Source organism: Monodelphis domestica, chromosome 1 (genome assembly GCF_027887165.1).
Source record: "Monodelphis domestica isolate mMonDom1 chromosome 1, mMonDom1.pri, whole genome shotgun sequence".
NCBI classification, from domain to species: domain Eukaryota; kingdom Metazoa; phylum Chordata; class Mammalia; order Didelphimorphia; family Didelphidae; genus Monodelphis; species Monodelphis domestica.
In genome coordinates, this window is record NC_077227.1 from 759,682,087 (window position 1) to 759,705,044 (window position 22,958).

The following is a 22,958-nucleotide window of genomic DNA, read 5'->3' on the forward strand; positions in this document are numbered from 1 at the left end:
GGCTCATGCACCCTGTTCTTTCCCAAGAGGGATCCAGATTTCAGGGCTTCTGCCAGGAGGTCCCACTTGGCTCCTTGTGCCGGCGGCACACAGGCTTTGGGCATCGGCCCTTGGCCTTCTTGGTTCCTGGCTTCCTGCTTAGATTGGTGCCCTTCACCTGTGGGCTGCCCAGCCTGATGGATGCCAGCAGATGCCTTTCTCCCTCCTCTTTCCTTTCAGAACTCTATCGGGGATCCGCAGCCCTGCTTGGGTCTCCCATCTTTGAGGGTGGCAGTGGCAAACCTGGCAAAAGCTCCCTATGGCCCCCAGGCTCCTCTGGCTCACCTCTGGCAGCACTCAGCAGGGCTGGTGAGGCACTGGAAGGCGGGCAAGTCCTCCTGGAACAGACAACAGACCTCTCCATTGTTGCTGGCTGATGGACCAAGAGCTGCCTCAGTTCGCTCTCCTTGGCCCTCCCTCCCTCCCTCCCTCCCTCCCTCCCCCATCACAAAGAGCTTCAGAGCAGGGGGGGAGGATCCTGAGCCCTCCAGCTCAGGTGGCAAGCCCTGGCAGCTCCTGGGGAGGAATGTGCCCGCCCAAAGGAGGGAGGGGCCAAGCTCTGAAAGGAAGAGAGAAGCCACATGGGGTGGGGGCAGCTACTCACTTCTTTTGCCCCCCCCAGACGAGATCTGCTTCGGGAGCGGCCCGTGGGGGCTCCCAGTGGCACAAAGCCCAGAGGGTGCCCCCAGATTGCCAGGCCAGGAAACACCTCCAATTGGAAAGCCTGGAACCCCTGCTGCCAACTTTGTGGCACACGCCTGGCACCGGGCATGGTTTAGGAGACGCCACCTCTGAAGAGGAAGGGAAGGAAAGGAAGCCTCTCTGGTCACTCCCAGGTCCCTGGCAGTGCCCCCCATGCCCACCGCACTCTCCCTCTGCCTTCTCTCCAAAAGCATCAGGCCTCTTCCTGGCTTCACTCCTCCGACTTCCTCCAGGGTTGGGCTGAGAGTCCCAAAGCATCTGCCATGGCTCCCTAGGGCTCTGGGCTCAAAGCTGGGAGCTGGTGGGCCTCGGCTGAGCAGGAGGGATGGGCATGGCCTGGGGTGGGGGCACCCCAAGGTCGGGTGAGAGGGGGTGCCTTTCCCCAGCTTTGGGTTCACCACAGAGGCCAGACAGAAGAAAGCCCCAGCATCTGGGGCCGAATTGGGGACCTTTGGCTTGGCGGCCAGAGGGCTGGGGAGGGAGGCCCCAGGACAGCCCAGTGACAGCAAGCCCAGAAGGACTCTCCATCCCCCTCCTCCCAGTCTGGTCGGAGGGTCATCTCCAGCCACTGTGCCTTTGCCCTGGCTGGCCCTGATGCCTGGCCGGAGTCTGTGTGGTGAAACCCCTGGGTGGAAGAGCCCCACCCCCGCCTGGGAGTTAGTTAAGCATTAACCCTGGAATTCCTGCTGAATCCCAGTGGGCTCCCTCTGCTGGCCTCCCTTGGGACCAGACAGCTGGACTGGTGGCCTGTGGGGCCCAGCCCTCCCCCCAGCCTCCCTGGTCCTTTTGGAGAAATGGGGCCAGCCCGGCAGACCACCCTCAGGGACTAAGGACGCCCATGCTGCCTCCTCCAGGCAGCTCGGCAGCTTGGCAATGGGGTGAAGGCCCCTGTGGGGGAGGGAGCTCCCGGCTGAGGGGGGAGATTGCCAGCCTTGGGGCAGGCACAGGGACGGCAGAGGTCCCCCCGAGAGGTGATGGCGCCTTCCTCCTGGGCGTTCTGGAGGCTCCCTCTGTGCCGCCTCGCCTGGGGCCGGGACTGGGGAGTCTGCAGGAGGGGGAGACCACAGAGCCAAGGCGGGAACCTGCAGGTCTGAAGATGCAGAGGGGGGAGGAAGGGGGGGGGCTCCACTGTTTGTCTGCTAGTTTGCTTTTAGCTTTATTTTACTCTAAGAACAATTTTCAGCCCACGCTTTCTGGTCCCCCCCCCAGAGCCCCCAAGCACGGCCCTGGGTAACAGCCCAGGTGCACCGGCTAGCCGGGACAAAGCAGCCATTGAGCCGGGTTTGCTTCCACGTTTCCGCTCCCGCAGTTCTTCCTCCGGGTGTGGAGCGCTGCTTTCTCGGCTCACCGCAGATGCTAGTCAGTCACAGTGGATCCGGCTCTGGGCCCGACGTTCTCCAGGCTCTGCTCCTCTCACTGCCTCACTTCCTGGAGGCCTTCCCAGTTCACGTGGAGTCCCTCCAGGCTCCGTCCCCAGCATGTACCACACCGTGTTCAGCCCTTCCTAGGGGGCAGCCGGGGATGTTCTGGTTCAAGTCTTTTTCCTCCGGATCTCTTTGGGGCACGAACCCAGCGGCGCTCTGAATTGCCCTCCACAATGGGTGGAGCAGTAAGGGGGGGGCTTGCAGGTGGCACCCAGGAAGAGCAGCTTCACCCAATCAGGCCCCAGTTCGCCGCCGGCATTTAGGACCTCTGCAGCGCCGAACTGCCAGCCGTGTGCCAGGCTCAGGAAGACCCAGACCAGGGGGAGCCTCCAACGCCAGGCCGGAGTCCCCAGTTGAAAAAGTGGCTCCGGGCCCTCCCTCCCTCCCGAGCCGCCGTGGCTGTCTCCTTCCTTCCCCAGGGCAGCCGAAGTTGCCCGGAATGGGCGGGGCCGACTCCACTTTCTCCTCGGTCCGGGCTCCGGTCCCGCCCCGCCCCCTCCCTCCGAGCCTCCAAGGCCAGGTCAGGCCAGGCCGGTGTCCTCCGTCCTCCCGACGTGGGGCCCAGGCGAGGGGCAGGGCGCTCCGGGTCCGCCGCGTCTCTCTCCCTCCGCCCCTCCCCAGCTCCGAGCTTGAACTTGAGCCCAGCCTCCCGGGGGCGGGGCGGCCCCCTCCCGCTGGGGAGGCTCCCCGGGAGCGGGGCGGGGGGCGGGGGCCTGCCGGCTGGAGGAAATGAGCCAAGCTTCCCTCCCGCAGACGCCGGGGAGAGCGGCCGGGAGGAGGAGGAAGGAGGAAGCAGCCGGGCCGGGCCGGCCCCGAGTCAGCCCCTGCGGCCCCCCGAAGCCAGGTAAGGGGCTCCTCCCCGATCGAGGCTCCGGGGCCGTCCGGGGCTCGGCCACAGCCCCGACGCGCCGTTGGCCCCGAGCCCAGGCCAGCGGCCCGACGTGTCCCCGCAGGCCCCCCGCGCTCTGCCTCGGCTTTCCGGCCCGGCCCCCGCGCCTCCCATCTCCCGCCTCCTGGCGGAGCTGCTCTCGGGGCCCCGCCCCCAGCTGCCCCCTGCACCGCTCCTGGGCTTGGCGGCTCCGGAAGCTGGCGCCACCGCCCCCCCGTGCCCCTGGCCCCGCCCCCAGGCTGCTCTCCCCGGAGGCCCCCCCCCTTTCGGCAAGGCCCTACTATGTGCTCGCAGGCCGGCTGGGGACGCAAAGAGGGGCCCGAGCCCGGCCCGGGGGCGATGCTGTCCCACTCCCAACCCGCGGAAGACAGGGAGGCTGAGGGGGAAAGAAGGCCCGGCTTCTGCCCGCGGAGGCCAAGAGTGCGGCGGGGGGAGATTCAGGCGGCTTGCCAAGGGCCAACCAGGAGTGGGGCTGGAAAGGGAGCCGGGAAGGGGAGGAAAGCGCGCACACCTGCCCCGCCCCACAGCGAAGGGGCGGCCGGGGCGGAGCCGCGGGAGGGAGTAGCTCGAGGCTCCCCCTGCTGGCCGGGGCTGTTGGCGAGCCGAGGAGCCGGCGGTTGGGAAAGAGGCCCAAGGCCGGCCCTGCCCTGCTCCAGGCGTAGACCGAAGAGGGGAGACAGCCTGGGGGCGGAGGGGGCTGCCGCAGGGCGCCATATTGGGTCTGGAGCGGATGAGAGGACCTGCCGGAGAGCCCGAACCTCCGACGGTGGAGCCACAGGCTGGGAGGGAGGGGAGCGCCGGACAGCGGAGCTCGGGCTCCCCAGGGGGCGGGGCCCGGAGTCCTAGACCTGAGCGCGCCCTCTGGGGTGCCCCGGCCTAGTCCGGCTCTCACCCCCGCCTCGTGGCAGACGCCCCGTTCCTCCCCGGCGCGCCCCGGCCTGGCTACTGCTGAAGCTGCTCATTCCCTGGAGCTCCCCCTCCGAGCCGTCTAAGATCGCATTGGGCACCTCCCCCCCCCCTCCTTCCCTCTCCGGTGCTCCCGGCCCTCCCCCTCACAGCCGTCGGCCCATCCGGCTCCTCTTTCCTGGCTCAGCCCCCAGGTGCCCCCTGGCGATCATGAACCCTGGCCTGAGCCTGTGGGCGCTGCGCTGCGCCTCTCCCCTGCTGGGCGCCCTCTCGCCTCGGGCCCTGCCGGCCATCTTTCCTCCTGCCTCACTGAGGAGCTGCGCCATCCCCTGTGCTTGGGTGCCGCCCGTCCCTGGCCAGGCTCCGCCTGAGGCCTCCACTGGGGCACCCTAGAGGCAGCGGTAGAAGGGGCGCTGCCCGCCCCAGGCCAGTGAGCCTGAGAGATCCTCTTTCCCTCCCGGCCTCATCGGGCGAGGCCTGCTGGGGGCTTTCCATGGGGAGCTTCCAGGGCTCCAGTCAGGCACTCGGGTTTCTCTCTGCCCCCCGGGGGCTGGGCCGGCAGCAGGGGCCCCACAGCACAAAAAGCCGGGGGTTGTGGGAGTCCGTCGTGCCCCTGGATAGTTACCTCCCGGGTGGCTGGCTCAGAGCAGCGCCCTGCGCAGTACCTGGCCTGGGAGCTCTGGCCCCACACTTCCTCTCTCCCTCGGCACCCTGGGGCGCTGCCATTCCCAACCAAGGCTGTGCCTCCAGGGAGCAGCACCTTTCACACTGCTGGCTGCTACCTCCTCGTGGGGCCACTTTGTCCTGAGCCCGGCCTCCTCCCACGGGTCCTCCCTGCTCCCCGGCACCCCTTCTCCCTCCTCACCTGGGGGGTTTCTGGGCGGGTCTCCTCCTGCCCACGGCCTGTCCCAGCTTCCATCTTTCCTGGCTGACCCTCGTCGGGGCTGAGGTCGGCACATCTGGGGCCCGGGCGCCCCCACTGCCCAAAGCCTCTTCCAGAGCCCACACAGCCACAGCAGGGCGGTCCCTCGAGGCCTCTCCCCTGACCAGCCTGGGCCGCCCGTCCATGATGGGGAAGCGGCTTCTGCTGCCTCCCTGACCCAAAACACAGCCCAGGCAGCAGACAGGATCGGAGGCTCTATGGATGGTGAGGCTGGGCTCAGGAGCGCCCCGGCTCGGGGCTGAGAAGGGGAGCTCACAGGCCATCTCCTTCCCTTCATTGGGGGAACCAAAGAGGAAAGGGCAGGGACCTTCTCCAAGTCACCCAGGCAGGGTGGCTCTCCTTCCCCCACCCATGGGTGCCTCCCTTTCTCTTTCTCCCTCCCTCTCTCCCCGCCTCCTTGTCCCTCTCTCTGTCTCTCTCTCATTTGCACCCAGGGCTTTGCAGGCTGTCTCCTATTAGGTTGTGAGCTCCTTGAGGGCAGGGACTAACTCTGGCCTTCCTTGGTAGACCCAGCATTTAGCCATGGGTCTGATGGATAGCACAATGACTAGAATGCCAGGCCTAGAGATGGGAGGTCCTGGGTTCAAATCTGGCCTCAGACACTTCCTAGCTGTGCAACCCTGGGCAAATCACTTAATCCCCATGGCCTATCCCTCACCACTCTTCTGCCTTGGAATCCATACTGGATGGAAGGAAAGGGTTAAAAAAAAAGTGAGTACAGTGTCAAGAAGACCCAACTACAAGTTCTTCTTCTTTCACCAGGCCTGTGACTTGGTGACTGAATAATTCACCTGACGGTACAGCTCTGTGATCCCAAGATGCTGCACAGAAGCTGATATGCTTTGTGGAGGGAGTGTCCACACGGGCAGCTCCCCGCACCAATGATCTCATGGGTTCTAGAAGGCAGCCTGGTGGCCTGAGGGGCAGAGCCAAGATGGTGGCTCATTAGCAGTGAAAGCCTAAACTGCTCTGATGAACCTTCCAAACCAGTCTTTAAAAAGTGCCTCGAAACAGCAGGAGTCAAAATCCACCAGAGGGACAGAGTGAGGAGGCTCTCCCATTGGACACAGCTCGAAAGGCAGGCAGAGGGTTGATTTTCATGGGAAAAGGGGAAACCAGAAGCCAAACTGCACCCAGAGGAGTGCTGACCGACCACCTCTCCTCCTATTGCACCAGATTCCAAACCTGGGCAGAGGCCACCTTCAGGATCCCAGGACCTCAGCTACACCAACAAAAGAGCCCCTTGGACCCAAGTCCCAGGCCTGGCACCACCCCACAGTGAGGCCCCAAAGTCCATAGTACTGGGCTGCTGGGGACATCTACGGAGTCGCAATAGGGGACAGTTTAGAACTGTCGGGGGACAGCTTAGAGCTGTCGGAGAACAGCTATGGAGTTGCAAGAAAGCAAGACTGGAATATTATCAAAGAGGGATAATGAAGTTTATTGTAAGCAGCACAACAGATTTAAAGCTCTTCTCGAGAGACACAGTCTACCCTCCCCAGAGTGTGAACAGGGGAGTGACCCGCTCCCAGGAGATCTTGGAACTGTTCATGCAGCCTTGAACTGAGATGACTGTTTTGGCGTACTCAGCAGGAATGGTATGTCACAAACACCTGGGAAGAGGAACTCTATTCCATGAAGTCATGAAAGGTTCACTGCCCTGGGCCCTTTCAAGCCTACATTGCTGTGCTGAAGACCTAGCCCTAAGGGAAAACAGCTCACAGCTCCAAGTCCTGCATGCCAATGGCAGAGGACACAGATTCAGAAGCTTTCACAATTCCCATTCTGTAGGAGGAAAAAAAAAGGCTGGGAAAATGAGCAAACAGCAAAAGAAACTCCTAACCTGCAAAATTTTCTGTGGCAAAGAGCAAAACACAGACTCAACAGGGGACAGTGAGATCCAAGCAACCACATGCAAAACTTGAAAGAAAAATGGAAATTTGTTTCAAGTGCTGAAAGAACTCAAAAAGGAATTGAAAAAATCAAATAAGATAGGGCAAAGAAAATGGAGAAAAGAAATTAATGTAATGCAAAAAGAAAATGACAGGTTAAAAAGCAAAATTGGTCAACAAGAAAAAGAGGCACAAAAATCCAATGAAGAAAAGAGTTCTATGAAAAGTAGAATGGACCAAATGGAAAAGGAGAATGAAGAGGTCATGGAAGAAATTCAGTTTTTTAAAACTTAGAATTAGGCAAATAGAACATAAAGACTTCATGAAACATCAAGAAACAATAAAACAAAATCAAAAGAATAAAAAAAAGAAAATATGAAATATTTTATTGAAAGAACATCTGACCTGGAAAATAGATCCAGAAGAGCCAATTTAAGAATAATTAGATGACCTCAAAGTCATGACCAAAGCCTGGTGTCCCCAGAGAGGTCCCTTAATCTCTGAGCTTGTTTCTGATTGCCCTGTCAGGGCTGTTGTGAGGGGAATCACATGGGAATGACCAGACCTAACATCTTAGGTGGGGCTTAGAGAAAGTAAAGTGACTTATCCAGGGTCTCTCCACTCCAATGCCCTGCCTCACATCATTGACATTATTAGATATAATTCCGGTCACATCAGTGACAATAGAATAAAGGGTCCCAGCACCATTGACCTGAACTCCAATGGCTTGGAGCCTTTTTGGCCATATCTTTAGCCTTGGGGAGAAGATGGCAGTAGTTAAAGGGTCGAGGTCTCCAGTGAAGTGCCCCAGGGATCTGGGCTTGGCCCACTGCTATTTAACATGCAGGTCCTAAGCTTAGAGGCCCACTCAGCCCACTAATTGGAAGATGATGCATTGTTGGGCGGGTTGTATATATTGGACTAGAGTCAGAACTCCACACTTCCCACCAAACAACCTTGGTCTGGTCCAATGAGGTGAGAGGAAGTGGGTGCCCATGTGATGGGCATCTGGATCTGCCTGGATCCAGACTGTGGTGGGTCATGGCAAGACCACAGTTTTCTGGGAAATCCATTTGGGGTTGAAGGAGACTCAAAGTCAATGGTGGTCTGCAGTGGGAAGCAGCAGCCAAAGGGATGGGGCTATCTTGTCCCGTCACTGAGGGAGGCAAGGCCTGTCTTCTGCCTTGTGCAGACCCCCTCTGGAGATTTGCCAGGATTGCAGAGGATGCTGGGAAGCTGGAGGGTGCTGTAAGGATAAATTTAGTGTTTTGACTTAAAATCTAAATAAGTAGTGGCCATGGGAAATTCCCAAATGTGAAAATACCCAAGTCACCTGGGGATTTATGGAGATTTTAATTAATAGAGAAAGAATTAAGGGAAGGAGATAGAGAGAGAGAATCAATTTAAACTGCTCTGGCTCAGGCTGAGCCAAGAAGTAGTTAAAGGCCATGGCCAAAGTGGCCTCCCTTAGCCTAAGGGAGAGGGAGTCAGTCTTATCACTCACCACAAGACCGTCTCCAAGCAAGCTCCAGTCCTCTACTGAATCTCCTGAACTGAGTTCAGAATCTAACTCAATTCCGAACTCAATTTTCCTCAACTGACTTTTTACCCCTCCTTTTAAAGAAATTTTCTCTTATGTCACCTCCCCTAAATTTTCAGGTTTACCAATCACAGTTGACACTTTTTTCCAGGATTGTCCATTCTTAGTTCTAACCTTCTTTGGTTCTCACCTTCTCTGGTTAGATTATATCTTCTGAGTACTTCACACCTCTTTGTTAAGCTTGCCTTTTGTAAGTTACTTGACCTTTTTAGGTACTAATTTAACCTTTACAGGTACTTAAGGCCTTTTTGTATTAGATCTAAAAATAGAGTTAACTTAAGGTTCTAGCTTCACTATAAGGTATGAGTTAAGTACCTTCATTGTTTAATCAGGAGTTTACAACTTTATCTTCCCCTAAAGTAGGTCTAAGTATGAGTGGAGTAAAGTTCCCAAGACATTCCTGATTCTTGTTAGATCAAGTATCTCCATGGTTACAATAAGGGAATAGCTAGACCAAATCTTCTAAAGTACAGTCTGAGTAGTTTTTTAAGATTCACGGTGTCCAGGGGAGGACAGCCAAGAGGGCAGAGGCCTCTGGTCTGCAGCATGTGAGAAAGAATTGGGCACATTTAGCCTGGAGAGCAGGAGGCTCAGGGAAGTTGGGAGAGGCCTGTGCAGTGGGGGAGGACGGAGGCTTGTTCTGCTTGACCCAGGGTATGTTGGGGGAGGAACAGAAAGGCCACTGGAGATGTTCCAGGATGGAAGGGGCAGCCCACGGGGGAGGTAAGTGGGGCCCCCTACTGGAGGACTTCAGGGCCACAACATCAGTCTGGGTCTGCCCTGGGCTGGGCTCCAGCTGCCCACCAGACTCGGCCTTTTCCTTCTGTTCGTCTCTTGAGCGAGAGCAGCCAACCCAGAGATGCCTATGTGTGTGTCTTCACGTGAATGCCCCAGGCCTTCTGGCTGCCCTCTCACCCCCACGCCCTGAGCCTCCCCCCATCTGCCCTGCCAGATAGGAGTCCTCCAGAAACAAGTGAGCCATCCACTGGCCTTGCCTGAGCCTGTGGTTCTCCTGGCCCCAGAAGCCAACCAGTCCCCAGGTTGGGCTGTTGAACCCTTCCCCACTCCTGCTCTGGGAGCCTGTGGGGAGCAGGCAGCCTAGCTTTCCTCCCCAGCTGTGTCCCAGCCCTCCAGATGGGCTGAGCAGGTGGGGATGGGGGGCTGGCCACAGCCTCGCTCTGCCCTGGTTATCCCCCTCCCCCTCCCATGCCCGGCCAAGCTGACCCTTGGACTGGGCAGAGTCTGGCTGGGGCACAGGGGCAGGCCCTAGGAGGGGGCGGGCAGAGCCTGCATGCCAGCCGGGTCTCTGCTTACAGGCTGGGCCTGGGGGGGGGTGTCTGAGCACCGCTGGCAGGAAGGAGGAGAGGTAGAGAGGGCCCCGCTGACCTCAGGGTGCAGCTCTGTAAGGGACTTGGGGTGACCCTGAGATTCATTCTCCCTGCTCGGGCCTTGGTGGCTCCTCATGCCAGGCTGGTGCTCAGGACTTGGAAGGGATTTTCTCATCCTGTTGCTTTGTGCTTTCAGACAGAGAAGAGGAGGCCTGGCCGGTTTGCCCAGTAGATGCCCTCTTGGCAGAGACTTCAAGAGCACCAGAGTCAGGGGCTGGCCTGACTGGCCTTCCGCCTGGCATGGAGCCCAGCGTCTGGGGCTCAGGGCAGATGGCCTTCCTCAGCAACCTTCTGGCAACTTCTGCCTTCATTGCTGGTAGGTGCCCTTTCTCTCTTGCAGCTGGTCTTGCTGAGAACTGGGGCAGCCTTGCGGGGCACCAGCCTAGTGGCCCAGGAGCCGGACTTGGCAAAGACAGCAGTTTCTGGCTCTCAGCCTGGCCGCACTTTTCCAGGAGGGGCCAAGCCCCGGAGCTGCCTCAGCCTGATGTCTCTCCCTTTTGCCCCGTCTCAGCTCTGCTGGGATTGGGTGGGACCTCAGCAGAGCAGGAGCCTCACTTGGCTGCCCCATTCCGGGCTCTACCTTGGTGCCCACAATGGTCTGAGTGGCCCAGGCAGCAAGCCTCTGGGTGCTCGCCACTCTGGGCAGGGGCAGCGCCGGGGACCTGGCCTCCTAGGCTGCTGGGAGCTGGGGAGGGGACATGGGTGCTGGCCAGGAAAACTTCTCCCAGACCCTGGAATGACCATTCATCCATGTCTTCCTTCCCTCCCTCCCTCCTTCCTTTCTTTCTTCCCTGCCTCCTTCCTTTCTTTCTTCCCTGCCTCCTCCCTTCCTTCCTGCCTATTTGGAAATGGGCACCAAAGTCGCAGCTTGCAGGATACAGTCTGTGGAGGATAGGCAGGCAGGCGTGTGAGCACTCTGCGCTTCCTCCCTGGCCCCAGCTGTGCAGAAGCACAATTCCCTTTCCCACAGCCATCCCTGACTCCTTCCCTCCGACTTCCATTTGACTTCTGCCAGCCTTTGCCCTTGCTCGGCTATTCTCTAGGGAGTTAACCCAGAAGAGGACAAGCTGTGCTTGCTGAATAAACAAGGTGCTGTCCAAGCTGGTGCCCGGCCACCCTGGAGAGGGCCAGCTGTCTTGCCACATCTGTCCGAGGGAAGAGGCTCAGCCTCATCGGCTGGGCCCAGGGAGGGATGGAAGAAGCCAGAGGATGCTGTTTCCGAGCCCTAACCTTGCCCTGGATGGCTTCCCAGGGAATCTGGGCACCCCCTTCTTGGAGAGGGATCCTGGCTTGGGTTGGGGGCCTCCTGGGATCCTGGACCGGAAGGGCGACCTCAGCCTTGTGAGCAGTAACTGGTGGGAGGCGGCTGAGAGGCCGGCATTGGCGGGCCCCTGCCCTGGATCCTGGCCCCAAGGAGTCTGGGACAGGCCAGCACACAGAAGCCTGCGGCTCTCTCCCCGGTGCAGCTTCCTTCTGCTCCCAACGCTCTCCAAGGTCCCTGCCCACGCGGGCAGGCCGGGCTTCTGGCTGCTGGCCACCAGTGTGAGGTAGTGAGTCTTACTTAGGGAGGGGCAGAGCTGACAGCGGCCCCCACTGCCGGCCCCAGAGGCGGCTCCCTGGCTGACAGGGCCAGACCTTAACCAACAGAGAAACTGAGGCACAAGCTACTGGAGAAGAGAAGCCTGCAGCCTCGGGGGCCTGGGGAGGAGCAGAGCCAGGAAACCTGGGCCACCGTGGGCACTGGTGGACCCTCTGATGCAGGACCTTCTCTAGTCTGTGGGGAGACGGACAGGCACGTCCTCAGTGTTCAGGCCTCCTGGTCCCAAGGCGAAGGCCCAGGGTGGTCCCAGAGGGCTCGCGTGAGGCAGGCGGCTGTTGAATCTCCTCACTGGGGATCCGGGTGGCAGCCTGGAGGGCAACCCTGAGGGAGGGTGAGGGCCAACTACAGCAATGCATGGCAGAGCCCAGATTCTGAGGCTCGGTGCCATCTGCCCAGCAAGCGCCAGGGAAGGGCCTGCTGTGTGCCAGGCCCTGTGCTGGAAGCTGGGAACACAAGGACCGAAACCCTGGAGGGGAGACAGTCGCGGGACCTTAGCGGAGCTTCCTCTGGCAGCGACCCCTACGCTGGCCTCGAAGGACTGGGGCAGCCCTGGCATCTGCCACGGGGAGAGGGCGATGGCCAGCAGGAGGACCGCTTGGGCTGAAACCCCCGCTGTAGGGAGGTCTCCCGGGCACTGGCACCAGCAAAAGCTCGTCCCGTCCTGGAGAGTGGGCAGCCACCAGGCCCTCCTGAGCAGGCAGCGAGGTGGCACCGTTCCTTGGGAAGATTCCAGATAGACCGGGGAAGGGAGAGCCTGGCAGGGGCCCTGGGATCTCCACATTCTGCCTTGCTAGCCCGAGAGACGCTCATCTGTGTTCTTTCAAGTCTGGCCCTACCCCAGCCCCAAGGCTGCAGGCCTTCCTGGGGTTCTTGTGGCATCGCCCTGGGGTGTCGGGAGCTCTCCTTACTCACCCCCAGCCCCCCTGTCCTGTCCTTGCCTGCTGCCTAGGGCTCCTTCAGCTCCAACCCTCGTGCCCTCTCCACCATCCTCTGGGCGACGCTTGTCTCGACTTCCTCGGGCAGTGGGGCTCCAGGCTGAGGTTCCACCCTGCAACACTGGGAGGTTAGGCCAGACAAGATGGGCCTTTGGAAGGAAGTTTGGGGTCTTGTCCCAAGGGCAGGCCAGCCCCCTCTGGGCCCAGCTTACTAGCTCGTGCTTTTGTCTTTCCCCGGAACGAGCTCGCATGGGTGTCCTTCAGATGCCTGCTGCGGTCTGGAAAGTGGACTTTCTTCATCCACTTGGTGTCTCCTGTGTGGATGGTCAGGGCAGACCTCCAGCAGGAGGCTCTGGAACATCCCCACCCAGGGGCATCTGGAGATCCTTACCCTCCCCGGGGACTCTCCTGGCTCTGCTCTCCTGCCAGTGGGAGTCCGGCCCCGCCTCTTTTGTCCGTCTTCCATGAAATCCTGAGTGACCTGGACATCTGGAGGAGAAAAGTGTGCCGGGTGGCACCTGGAGGCTCTATGACTTTTCTGGTTGCAAAATTAAAACTGATTGGCTCTTGGGGTTCAAGTGATCATCCGGCCACTTTCAAAAACAAATGTGGAACCCAGACCAAGTAGGGGCCAAATGATCCAATGAAGCCAAGTGGCCGGGAGAGTCCGTCCCTCCAGGCCGTTGCTTCTGGGCCCTCCAGGGGCCACCATTCTTGAGACAGAAAAGGTTGCCGCAATGATTTCTGCCTTTGTCTTCCTGGCTCACCCAGCGATGCTCTCCGATGCTCTCCGCAGGTCCTTGCTCTGGGAGACCTCCAGTGCTCCTCCCTCTCCCTTTGCACCTGGACTCATAGCCCTGTTGCCACAGGCTGTCCTCTCCACTTGGCCTGAAGTCCGCCTTTCTGGGCTCTGGGGCCTCCCTGTTGTGGCCATTGGTTTGCAGAGACGGAATCATTGCGGTTGGCGTCCCCAGTGGGCCTTTTGGGCTTCCATCCCTTCGCTTGAACCCGGGACTTTTTCTCCTTATTCTTCTTTCTAGTTTCTGACTCGGTGCCATTCGGCTGGCGTCTTGGATCTGCATTCGAGAGCCTCCACAGACCACCTCTGGAGGGTTTGGGTAGCTCTGGGTGCTCAGGCTTAAGTGGGAGAGGCGCTCCCTGAGGGGCCACCACGTCCGCCTGGGGAGACTTGGTCTAGGGGAGAGCCGATGAGCTAGTGGGGATGCTTCCCCAAAAGCTGGGGGCCGTCCCTGCTCTCTTCCATCCGAGGGAGCCCCTGTAGGGTGGAGGCCAGGCCAGGGAGAGCCTCTGAAGGCAGCTCGTGGACAGGGAGGGTGTGGGGGAAGGGCGAGGCTCCCTGGGACTCCAGCAAGGTCCTTGGCCCCGCCCCAAACCCGCCGTCCACGGGCCTGAGAGAGTAGGCTGGCGCGCACGGCGCCCCCTAGCGGACATGTGGGTCTCCTGACCCGACCGGGTTGGCTTCTCCAGAGGTCCAGGCCGGCTCTCCCTGGACTGGCACTACTGGCCGCGCGGGGTCGGGACGGAGCTCCTCGGTGTCCATTTTACCGGGGGGGGGGGGGGAACCGAGGAAGGCCTGGCCTGAGGGGGCGGGGAGGAGCCCGGGGCGCCGCCCAGGCCTCTGAGCGCTCTCTCCTCCTCCTCCTCCTGCAGAGCACGCCGAGCGCGCCGCCCTGTGCTTCGTGTCCGGCGTGTGCGTGGGGCTGCTGTTCACGCTGGCCGCCCTGGTGCTCGCCATCTCCTGGCGCGCCGACTGCCGGCGGCTGCCCCGAAAGAAGGGCCTGACGCGGCGTCGGAGCGGCGGCAGCAGCAGCAGCAGCAGCGGCGACAGTGACAGCGACAGCGACGAGGACAGCGTTGGCGGCCGCTGCTCGGCCTCGCTGGACGGCTCCACGCGCCGGCCGTGGCTCTACGAGCGGCCGCCCCACAGGAACGTGTTCACGTCGGCGGAGGAGCTGGAGAGGGCGCAGAGGCTGGAGGAGAGGGAGCGCATCCTCCGCGAGATCTGGCTGAACGGGCAGCCCGACGGGCCCGCCCCGGCCCCCCGCAGCCTGAACCGCTACTACTGAGGGGCCCGGAGGAGGGGGAGACGCAGCCCAGCGGGCGGCTCCTGACGGCCCTTGAACCCAGGGCCGAGTCCTCCCAGCGCTCGGGGATCCCCTTCCCCGCCTTCCGTTCTGCTCCTTCGCGGGCCGAGCTGGAGTCCCGCTCCCTGGGCGCCCTAGGCCTTCCTCTGGCCAGGCGGGGGACCGGCAGCTGCCCGGGGAGGACCGGCCCCGCCCCCCGGGAAGGCGCCTTGGTCAGCGCCTGGAGAAGCCTGGGCTCGGAGCTCTTTGTAGCCTCGGGCCGGGGGCGTGTCCGTAAGGGAGTGCCTAGATGCTCGTGCGCATGCGCGCGGTTCTGTGTAGTTGACTAAAAAGGAAGACTGGGTCTGGAGCCTCTGGGCGTTTGGGGGCGGCTGAGGGGCTCACACGAGCGGGTGTTTCTCCTGCCCCCCCTCCCGCTGCTGACCTTCCGGCCTGGCACTGGCACCTGGGGCGGCTTCCATCCCCTGCTTCTTCCTCCCGCAGGGGGGCGTCGGAGAGGGTCTGTCCCAGGGGAACTCCGCCCCAGGCCCTTAAAGCTGAGCCCCTCGGCGCTGCTCCCGGCCTTCCCCCTGCGGCCCAGAGAGCACCGGAGAGGGAGAGTCCGCCTCGGAGGCCCTCGCTCGGGGTCTGCGTGGAGCCGGGCGGCCCTGGTCCGGCGCCTGCCCCCCCCTACCCCCCCCCGGCTGTCCCTCGCTGCCCGGACGGGGCTTGGAGCTTAGCGGGCTCCATCCCGGGGCGCTGCGGGAAACGAGGCTGCGCGCTTCAGCGGCCGGCAGTGGCCGAGTGGGCGGGGCCCAGCGGAGCAAAAGGCTGCCGTGGCCCCGCCTCCGCCCCGCCCCGCCCGGCCTCTGGGTCCGCAGCCCAGGCTAGCAGATTAGCGCGCTTGAAAGCCGCTGGAGCTGCAAAGGGGGCCCCGGCCCCGGGGGGAGGCTTCAGGCACGTGGGCCGGCTGCGTCCGGCTGCACAAAGCTGGGGGCTGACCGGAAAGGGCGGGAGGTGGGGAGGGGGGAGGGGCTTCTGGCCCGGGCCGAGAGTGGGACCATCCGAGGTCCAGGCGCCGCTGGGGTCATTGGTCCGGAGAGCTGGGATCCCGAGGGCTGTGGACTGGGGACGGCGCGGGTCTGGCCGGGGGGATGTTATTACTCCGCTGTGACTTGGTGGCCCGTCCCAGCTTTTCTTGGCTGCGTTGCCGGAGCGCCTCGCCATTTCCTTCTCCAGCTCAGGAGCCCAGGCAAGCGAGGGAAGAGACTTGGCCACGGTCACACCGCTGGGACGCGTCTGAGGCCAGATTTGAACTTGTCTTCCTGAATCCAGGCCGGGGACTCATTCCACTGCCCTGAGCTGCGAGCATCCTCTCTCCTCCAGGAAGGGGGAGCCGCCGCGGAGGCTGGTGGAGCTGCCGGTAGAGCCCTTCCAGCTCCCGCTCCCGCTCCCGCTCCCAGCTAGCTTTAGGAGAGCGGAATGTGTGTCCCCGCCCAGACGGTTACCAGCCCGCCCCGCTTCTTCCTCCCGAAACCGAGAGGCTCCGCCCCCAGGCCCTCCGGTCCGGTCTGGCCTCCTCCTGGCTCCCGCCCCGTTTAACCTGGACCTTCCGGGAGCCGGTTTGCTCAGCCCAGCCTGGAGGTAGAACCTGCGAGAGGCCGCCAGCCCGTCCCACGTGGCCGGGCGGCAAAGGCTGTTTCTCAGGCCCGCCGCAGCTTCCCCGGAGCTGGGTGCCGGCAGAAGGGGCCCATCCCCGGGCCCCCCCTGCGCTGGGGCTGCCCTCCGAAGGAGGCTTTGGGCGCCTGCCCTGCTCTCTGCTCAGAGCTTCGGCTCGGGGCACGAGGGGCCCTTGGCAAGGAATGTGGCCATCGGGAATGCCCGGGGCCCCGGGTGGCATCTCAGGCCGCCTCGGCTCTAAAGGCCCACCCCAGGAGAAGCCGTTCCCCTCGGGGGCAGGGAAGGGAGCAAAGGAGATCCTGCTCGGTTTGCCTGGCAGGACGCCCCTGGGTTCTCCTTCCTCCCCGAGGGCGGCTCTAGTTCCAGCTAAGCCCCAGGAGAGGCCCCGCAGCTCCCTTTCCTCTGCTTTAGGAGGCCCCGGGGCCGGAAGAAATTCAGGATCTGGGCCCTGAGGGGGACGTCCAGCAGGGAGTAGTCTCCAGCTCCCTGAGGCGGAAAGGCCGCTGCTGTGCCGGGGCGGGGCTGGGCCATTTCTTTCTCCAGCTCCTGAGGAAACTGAGGCACAGGGGGTGAGGGCACAGCTAGCATGAGGTCAGGAAAGAGCTTGAGCCCAGCCCCTGGGGCTCGGGAGGATCAGGGCCAGAGGACTCTCCAAAGGCACATCAGAGCGCCCGAGGGCGGGGCCTGGGGGCGCTGAAAGGACGCCTCTGGGGTCCCATAGGGGAAGCTTGCAAGGCCTTTAGGGCATTTAGCACCTGCCAGTCGCCCCTGAAGCAGCATCCCGAAGTCAGCTGGGCCGGCTGACTCCAGGGCTGGTGCTCTCCCGCCCCGCCCCCTCCCTGAGACATCCCCCTCCGGCCTGCCAGGGCGCCTCGGACTCCGAAGCCGCGTCTGACAGTCCACGTGACTCATTTCTGAGTCCTCACAGTGGGGGGCCGGAATGTTGTCCAGCTGCTGCAGGCTCGCGTGCGGGCGAGTTTCCGGGGCCTTCCGGGCATTCCTGGCGTCCTTGGTCGCTCCCGAGCACGGGCTCCGACCCTCTGAGGCCCGCTGGTGATTCGGCCTTTGCTTCCTTCCTGTGCAACCTTCCCGCAGCCCCGGGCTCCCGTTGAGGTGCCCCCCACAGAAGATCGGGGCGCGGCCGGCCCTGCCTTCCGCCTCAGCCAGGGCGGCCCATTTCCCGGCTCCCGTTGGTCAGCCGCTTCTCCGGGGTGGGGCACGAACCAGCTCCTTTCCTCGGGCCTCGCTCCGTCCAGCCTCCGCCCGCTGTGCCCCTCCTTTCGGGAAAGAGCCGGAGAGGAGAAGGGAAGGGAAGGGCGGCTGCCTGCTGCAGGGCCCCCGAGGAGGGGGAACCGGTGGCCAGGCGCCCTGCGCTCTCCCTGGAGCCCCTGAGGGGGCGAAGAGCTGGAGGGAGGCGAGAGCTGCACCGTGCCGCTCCCCACCTAACTTGCAGCCCTCCACCGACAGCTGTTGCCCTTCAGCGCCCCCTGGCACCGGAGCAGGGACGGAGGGGGGGGACCCAAGCACTTTACCCAGAGTCCAGCCCAGGAGGGGGAAGGAGACCGCCTAGAGGTGTGCACGGAGGCCTCCTCACGGCCTCTTCTGGCTCCAGACGCTTGATGGTTCAGTGACCCTGGACAAGTCACTTCCCCTCCTTCTGCACCAGTTCCCTCAGCCCTTCCTTGGCACAGTCCCCACGTTCACCGTCAGCATAACCAGCCGGAGGCAGGAGAGGGTGTGAGCTTGGGCCCGGCCCAGGCAGGCCAACCAGCCTGGGTAAGCCTGGCCTGGCTTGCTGCGGGAAACCGTGAGGAATCCTCTCTGGCCAGCCCAGGAATAAGGCTGGGTGCAGCCTGGACCAGGGGCTCCGCAGGCCCTTCACTTCCCAGACTAAAGATCCCACCCATCATGGGGCTCCAGAACCTTCCCCAAATCCCCGAAAGGCCCAGAGCATTCTGGGGATTCCTGGGCAGGCGGGAGAAAGAAGCTCAGGAGCCCCAAGAATGGGGCCTAGGGAACGCCTGGGGCCAACTACTTGCCTAATTAGCAACACCTGTGAACTGGAGCCCTGTGTTACTGCTCTTGGGGTTCTAGAGTAACCCTGTGGGTGGCCGGTTCCCCAAACATGAGGTCGGACAAGCCCCAGGAGCTTCTACTCAAGTGGCCTAGACTCCCGAAGTCCCCCAGAATGCTCATGATTGCCATGGTTCCGCCAGAGGGTCTTCCCTGCTCCCTGTCCCTGAGGAGCTCCCAAAAGGCAGCAGCGTGCCCAGAGGGCTGTGGGAGCCTGACCAGGCCCCCTTGGCTTCCTCAATTTCATAGGCGGGCTTGTTGCATAGCTCAAATGTGATTGTATTTGTAAAGCACCTAGTATGGGACAGGGCACATAGTAGGTGCTTCCTTCCTGCAGACAAGAGAACGTTAGAGCTAAGTCCCCAGAAATGGTGACTGAGGTTTTTCATTGTATTTAGTTAGACGACTGTTCCGTGGTTCATGTTCTTTTCCTGCCCCCTCCCAATGCCAACGAGCAATTCCACTGGGTTTGACATGTCCCATTTCCATGTTATTAAATATCTGAGAATGAGGAACAAAAGAACTTCGAGAAAGCAGATCAGTGCCTGGAGCTCCAGCGAGCAACTAAAGAAGCTCCACAGAAGAACAGCGTGTGAATCCCCAGTTAAACACCAAAGCTGGAAGCTGGAAAATCCAAGGAGATGAAGAGGGCTGAAAGCAGGGAGCCGGGTTGGTTGGGGGAGGGGAGCAGCCCAGAAAATGGATAAACCACGGGACTCAAATCTTCCAAAGGAAAGAAGAAAGTCCAAGGACCAGAACGAAACTGAAAATGCTAAATTCACCTCCAGTGAAAAAGGATTTAAAGCAATTAGGGATTCTTTTACCCAATTATATGCCAATCAATTTGATAAGCGAAGCAAAAGGGCTGCATATTTACGAAAACACAATAAACTGCCCAGACTTCTAAAGTATTTTTCCAAAGTTATGTGATTCATGCCTCTCCCTCTCTTCTTCCTTCCCCCTCTTATACATGGATTATCACTCAATACCAATTTCCATAGTCTTCATTTGTGTAATAGACTAATCTTTGAAAACTCCAACCCCAAATCCTTTATCCATATAGACAGGTGAACAATCGGATGTTTTCTCCCATATTTCCGCTCCCACAGTTCTTTCTCTGGATGTGGATACTTTCTTTCTCATGAGTCCCTCAGAATTGTCCTGGGTCATTGCATTGCTGCTAATAGCAAAGTCAGTTACATCCAATTGTGCTACAATGTATCAGTCTCTGTGTACAGTGTTCTCCTGGTTCTGCTCCTCTCACTCTGCATCAGTTCATGGAGGTCTTTTCAGATTGTATAGAAATCAAGTATAGATAAACTGCCCAGATGAAGAGAAAAGGAAATAGAGTGCTTAAAACAATCCCATCTTAGAAAAAGGAATTGACCAAGTCATCAATGACCTCCCCAAGGACAAAGGTCCAGGCCAGAGGGATTCCCAAGGCAATTCTACCAAACAGTTATTAATCCCAATACTAGAGAAACAATCTTGAAAAATAAATGAAAGAGTCCTCCCAAATTCTTTTCATGACACAAATACAGCGCTGACAGTTAGACTAGGAAGAGCAAGAAAAGAAAAAAAAAACTATTGCCTCATTTTCCTAATGAATGTTGGTGCAAAACCCTCAAACCATTAAAATAGAATCCTAGTAAGGAGATTAGAGCACCTTATCACAAGGATCAGACACTCTGTGTGACCAGCTATGTTTTGTACCAGGCTGCTTCAGCATTAGGAAAATGCAGCATAACTGACCATATTAGCAACAAAACCAATGGAAGCCATATGATGATCTCAATAGTTGCAGAAAAGGCTTTGGCAAAATACAACACTTGTTAGAAATGCCAGAGAGAGGGGGCAGCTGGGTAGCTCAGTGGATTGAGAGCCAAGCTTAGAGACAGGAGGTCCTAGGTTCAAATCTGGCCTCAGACACTTCCTAGCTGTGTGACCCTGGGCAAGTCACTTGACCCCCATTGCCTAGCCCTTACCACTCTTCTACCTTGGAGCCAATACATAGTATTGACTCCAAGATGGAAGGTAAGGGTTTAAAAAAGAAAAGAAATGCCAATTGAGTTGAGTGGAGGACTGGAACCCAGCTTGGAGATGGTCTCATGGTGAGTAATAAGACTGACTCCTCTTTCCCTTAGGCTCAGGGAGGCCACTTTGGCCAAGGCCTTTAACTACTGCTTGGCTCAGCCTGAGCCAGAGCAGTTTAAATTAATTAATTCTCTCTCTCTCTCTCTCTCTCTCTCTCTCTCTCTCTCTCTCTCTCTCTCTCTCTCTCTCTCTCTCTCTCTCTCTCTCCTTCCCTTAATTCCTTCTCTCTTTATTAATTAAAATCTCCATAAATCCCCAGCTGACTTGGATATTTTCATATTTGGGAATTTCCCATGGCAACCACTTATTTAGATTTTAAGTCAAAACACTAAAATTATCCTTACACCTGGCACAACTGTGGTATGTCAGGAATGTTTGATAGACATATAAAGTTACTCAGGAGGGGGAGGGGATGAGCTTCCTTGACACTATCTCTGAGGAAGGTCTCATTTCTCAAATATAAAGAGAACTGAGTCAAATTTATAAAATATAAGTCATTTTTAAATTGACAAATAATCAAAGGATATGAACAGACAATTTCGAGATGAAGAAATCAAAACTATATATAGCCATGTGAAAAAAATACTCTTACGTCCCTCTCAATGAGAGAAATGCACATTAAAACAACTCTGAGGTCCCACCTCACACCTGTCATATTGGCCAATATGATGGGAAAGGAAAAGGATACCTGTTGTAGGATACCTGCTGGAAAATTGGGACACTAATGTACTAGTGGTTGAGTTGTGAACTTCCTCTCACTTCCCTGCTCTTTGAGTGCAGAGGCTCTTAAAAAAAGGTTCACCCACTGCTAAGTACAGTTCCTGAAACAGAGTGCTTCATAAATGTTCATTCATTCACTTATTTGTTTGCCACAAAGAGGGTACCAACCCCTTCCTCCCCTTGACTAGACTGTAAGCTCTTTGAGGATAAGCACAATCTCTTTTTAAAAAAGGGGAACCTCAGAGCTTAGCACAATACTTGGAACAGATGAAAGGTTTCTTCATTGATGGATTTCTCTCTATTACATCCAGCTTGTTTTTTAACATCATTATATATGTGAATGTATTCTACATTCACAGTATACGACTTGAAGCTCTCCTGCTTCTCTGTTTCCCCTCTGAACCTTCCAGTGTTCTCTTTTGTGAGCTGTATTGTCTGCTTTAGTGATCCCCCTGCAGTTTAATGAGTAGAGAAGTGGCATTGCAGTGTCTGTACTCTAGGAAGTCAAGCTCTTGTTTCTTTCTCAGCTGTTTGGAAAATGCCTTGAAGAGTGGTGATGATAGCGATCTCCTTCTCAGAGTTCTGTTGGCATGAAATGACATGGACACACGATCAAGGACTTAGAGCTGGGACGAACCTTATAAGTAATCTAGTCCAACCACGCCATTTTACATAGGGATAAACTGAGGCACAGTTTGTTTGTTTTGACTGATTTAACTAAGGTTATGCAGGTAGTCCAAGGAAGAACTGGAATTTGAATAGAGGATTGACTCCCAACATTCACACTCCTTTTACTGTGGAGCTGGCTTCCCAATACTCTGGGTGTGGGAAGCACTTCCATACATACATAGCCTTCCAAGAGTGTTTGCATCTTCACAGCCAGGACTCCCCCCAGGAGAGGGATTGCTGTTCCCTTGAGGCCAGTCCCCAGGCTAACTAAGACTGAGAGCAGGTTGGATCCACCCTGGAAATCTGCCTCTCCTCTCCTGGGGCCTCGCTCCTTTCTTTCCTTGTGTAATAAGGGGACTTGGAGGGAAGGGGAAAGGCTTAGGAGGGGAACACACACCAGGAAATAAACAGTTTGATTAATGGAGGGAAGTGAATGGTAGGGAAGGATGGACCCTCTGGCTATCCCCCCAGATCCTTAACCCAATAAAGTTTCTAGGCTAATCTCTAAAGGAATCTAAAAGTAAAACAAAGGATCAAGTCCAAATGGGGAGCCCAGATGCTCACCCTCCAGAGTCCTCGGTGGGTCAGATGGAAGCATTTAGTGGGAGGTCCTTAAAAGATCCAGGAAGGAGAGGAATCCTCCGGGCACCAGAATGAATAGGGAAGTCCCACTTGATGATAATCCGACAGGCAGCTTAAGAGATGGTTATTTCACAGCTTCTGCGTTGAGTCCAACTTCAGAGAGACAGTTGAAAGCTGTCCAGCCCTTTCGAGTCTTGGCCCAGCCAGCTCTTGCAAAACCTAGGCTTGAGGGCTGTCAATCAATCTTTGCAGCAACTTCCCTGGCTGCACTTGATAGCTGTCAGTAAAACACGCCCGTTCAGGATCTTAGCAAATGGTTTAACTGGCCTGGGGAGGAAGAAGTGGACGAGGAAAAGCTGCATCCCAAGGAGCCAGGGATCAGCCCTTCCCTTCAGAAGCCCCATGGCTGAGTCAGTGCTAAGGTGACGAGTCTGTGGGAACTGTAAAGGCTGCCTCCCCTCTCTTGGAGCAAACTAATGCCAGGACATGGGGCTCACTCACTGATAACGTTGGAATCGCTGCGAGAAACTATTAAAAAGTCATTTCTGAGTGGCCTTGGAACACAGGTGCCTTCTTTGTTCAGGACTAGCAATCCCCTTCTTTGGCGCCCATGATGGGGCCAGCTCCTAGGTGTTCTGCCCCTAACCCTTTGCTCAGGCACTTCTCCTTAAAGAGGTTTGCCCTGGCCAACATAATAAGGATTCTTGAAACTCAGCCTTTTGGGTGTCTGTACATTAT

The 22,958-nt window shown here is 58.5% G+C and overlaps 1 protein-coding gene across 5 annotated transcripts; it reads left to right on the plus strand.

The window, feature by feature from the left end:
* Nucleotides 1-873: 873 nt before the first annotated feature.
* Nucleotides 874-19,066, plus strand: EVA1A (eva-1 homolog A, regulator of programmed cell death). Of its 5 annotated transcripts, none has more exons than XM_056825036.1 (5): nucleotides 2,921-3,009; nucleotides 5,666-9,797; nucleotides 9,920-10,099; nucleotides 13,359-13,436; nucleotides 13,990-19,066. In XM_056825036.1, the coding sequence occupies exons 3-5, from the start codon at nucleotides 10,024-10,026 to the stop codon at nucleotides 14,403-14,405; spliced, it is 570 nt and encodes a 189-aa protein (XP_056681014.1). In that variant the 5' UTR covers nucleotides 2,921-3,009; nucleotides 5,666-9,797; nucleotides 9,920-10,023; the 3' UTR covers nucleotides 14,406-19,066. The 5 variants fall into 5 exon arrangements, with proteins under 5 accessions (XP_056681009.1, XP_007477984.3, XP_056681014.1 ...); XM_056825037.1 differs by having other exon boundaries at nucleotides 5,666-9,761; XM_056825043.1 differs by having other exon boundaries at nucleotides 5,666-7,770.
* Nucleotides 19,067-22,958: the final 3,892 nt, after the last annotated feature.

Bases quoted from the DNA above. Each gene is read 5' to 3' on its own strand.
- EVA1A (XM_056825031.1), top strand. From the start codon at position 2,895: ATGAGCCAAGCTTCCCTCCCGCAGACGCCGGGGAGAGCGGCCGGGAGG. The intron at 3,010-9,919 runs GTAAGGGGCTCC...TTGTGCTTTCAG, and splicing joins CTGCGGCCCCCCGAAGCCAG to ACAGAGAAGAGGAGGCCTGG. The intron at 13,437-13,989 runs GTAGCTCTGGGT...CTCCTCCTGCAG, and splicing joins ACCACCTCTGGAGGGTTTGG to AGCACGCCGAGCGCGCCGCC.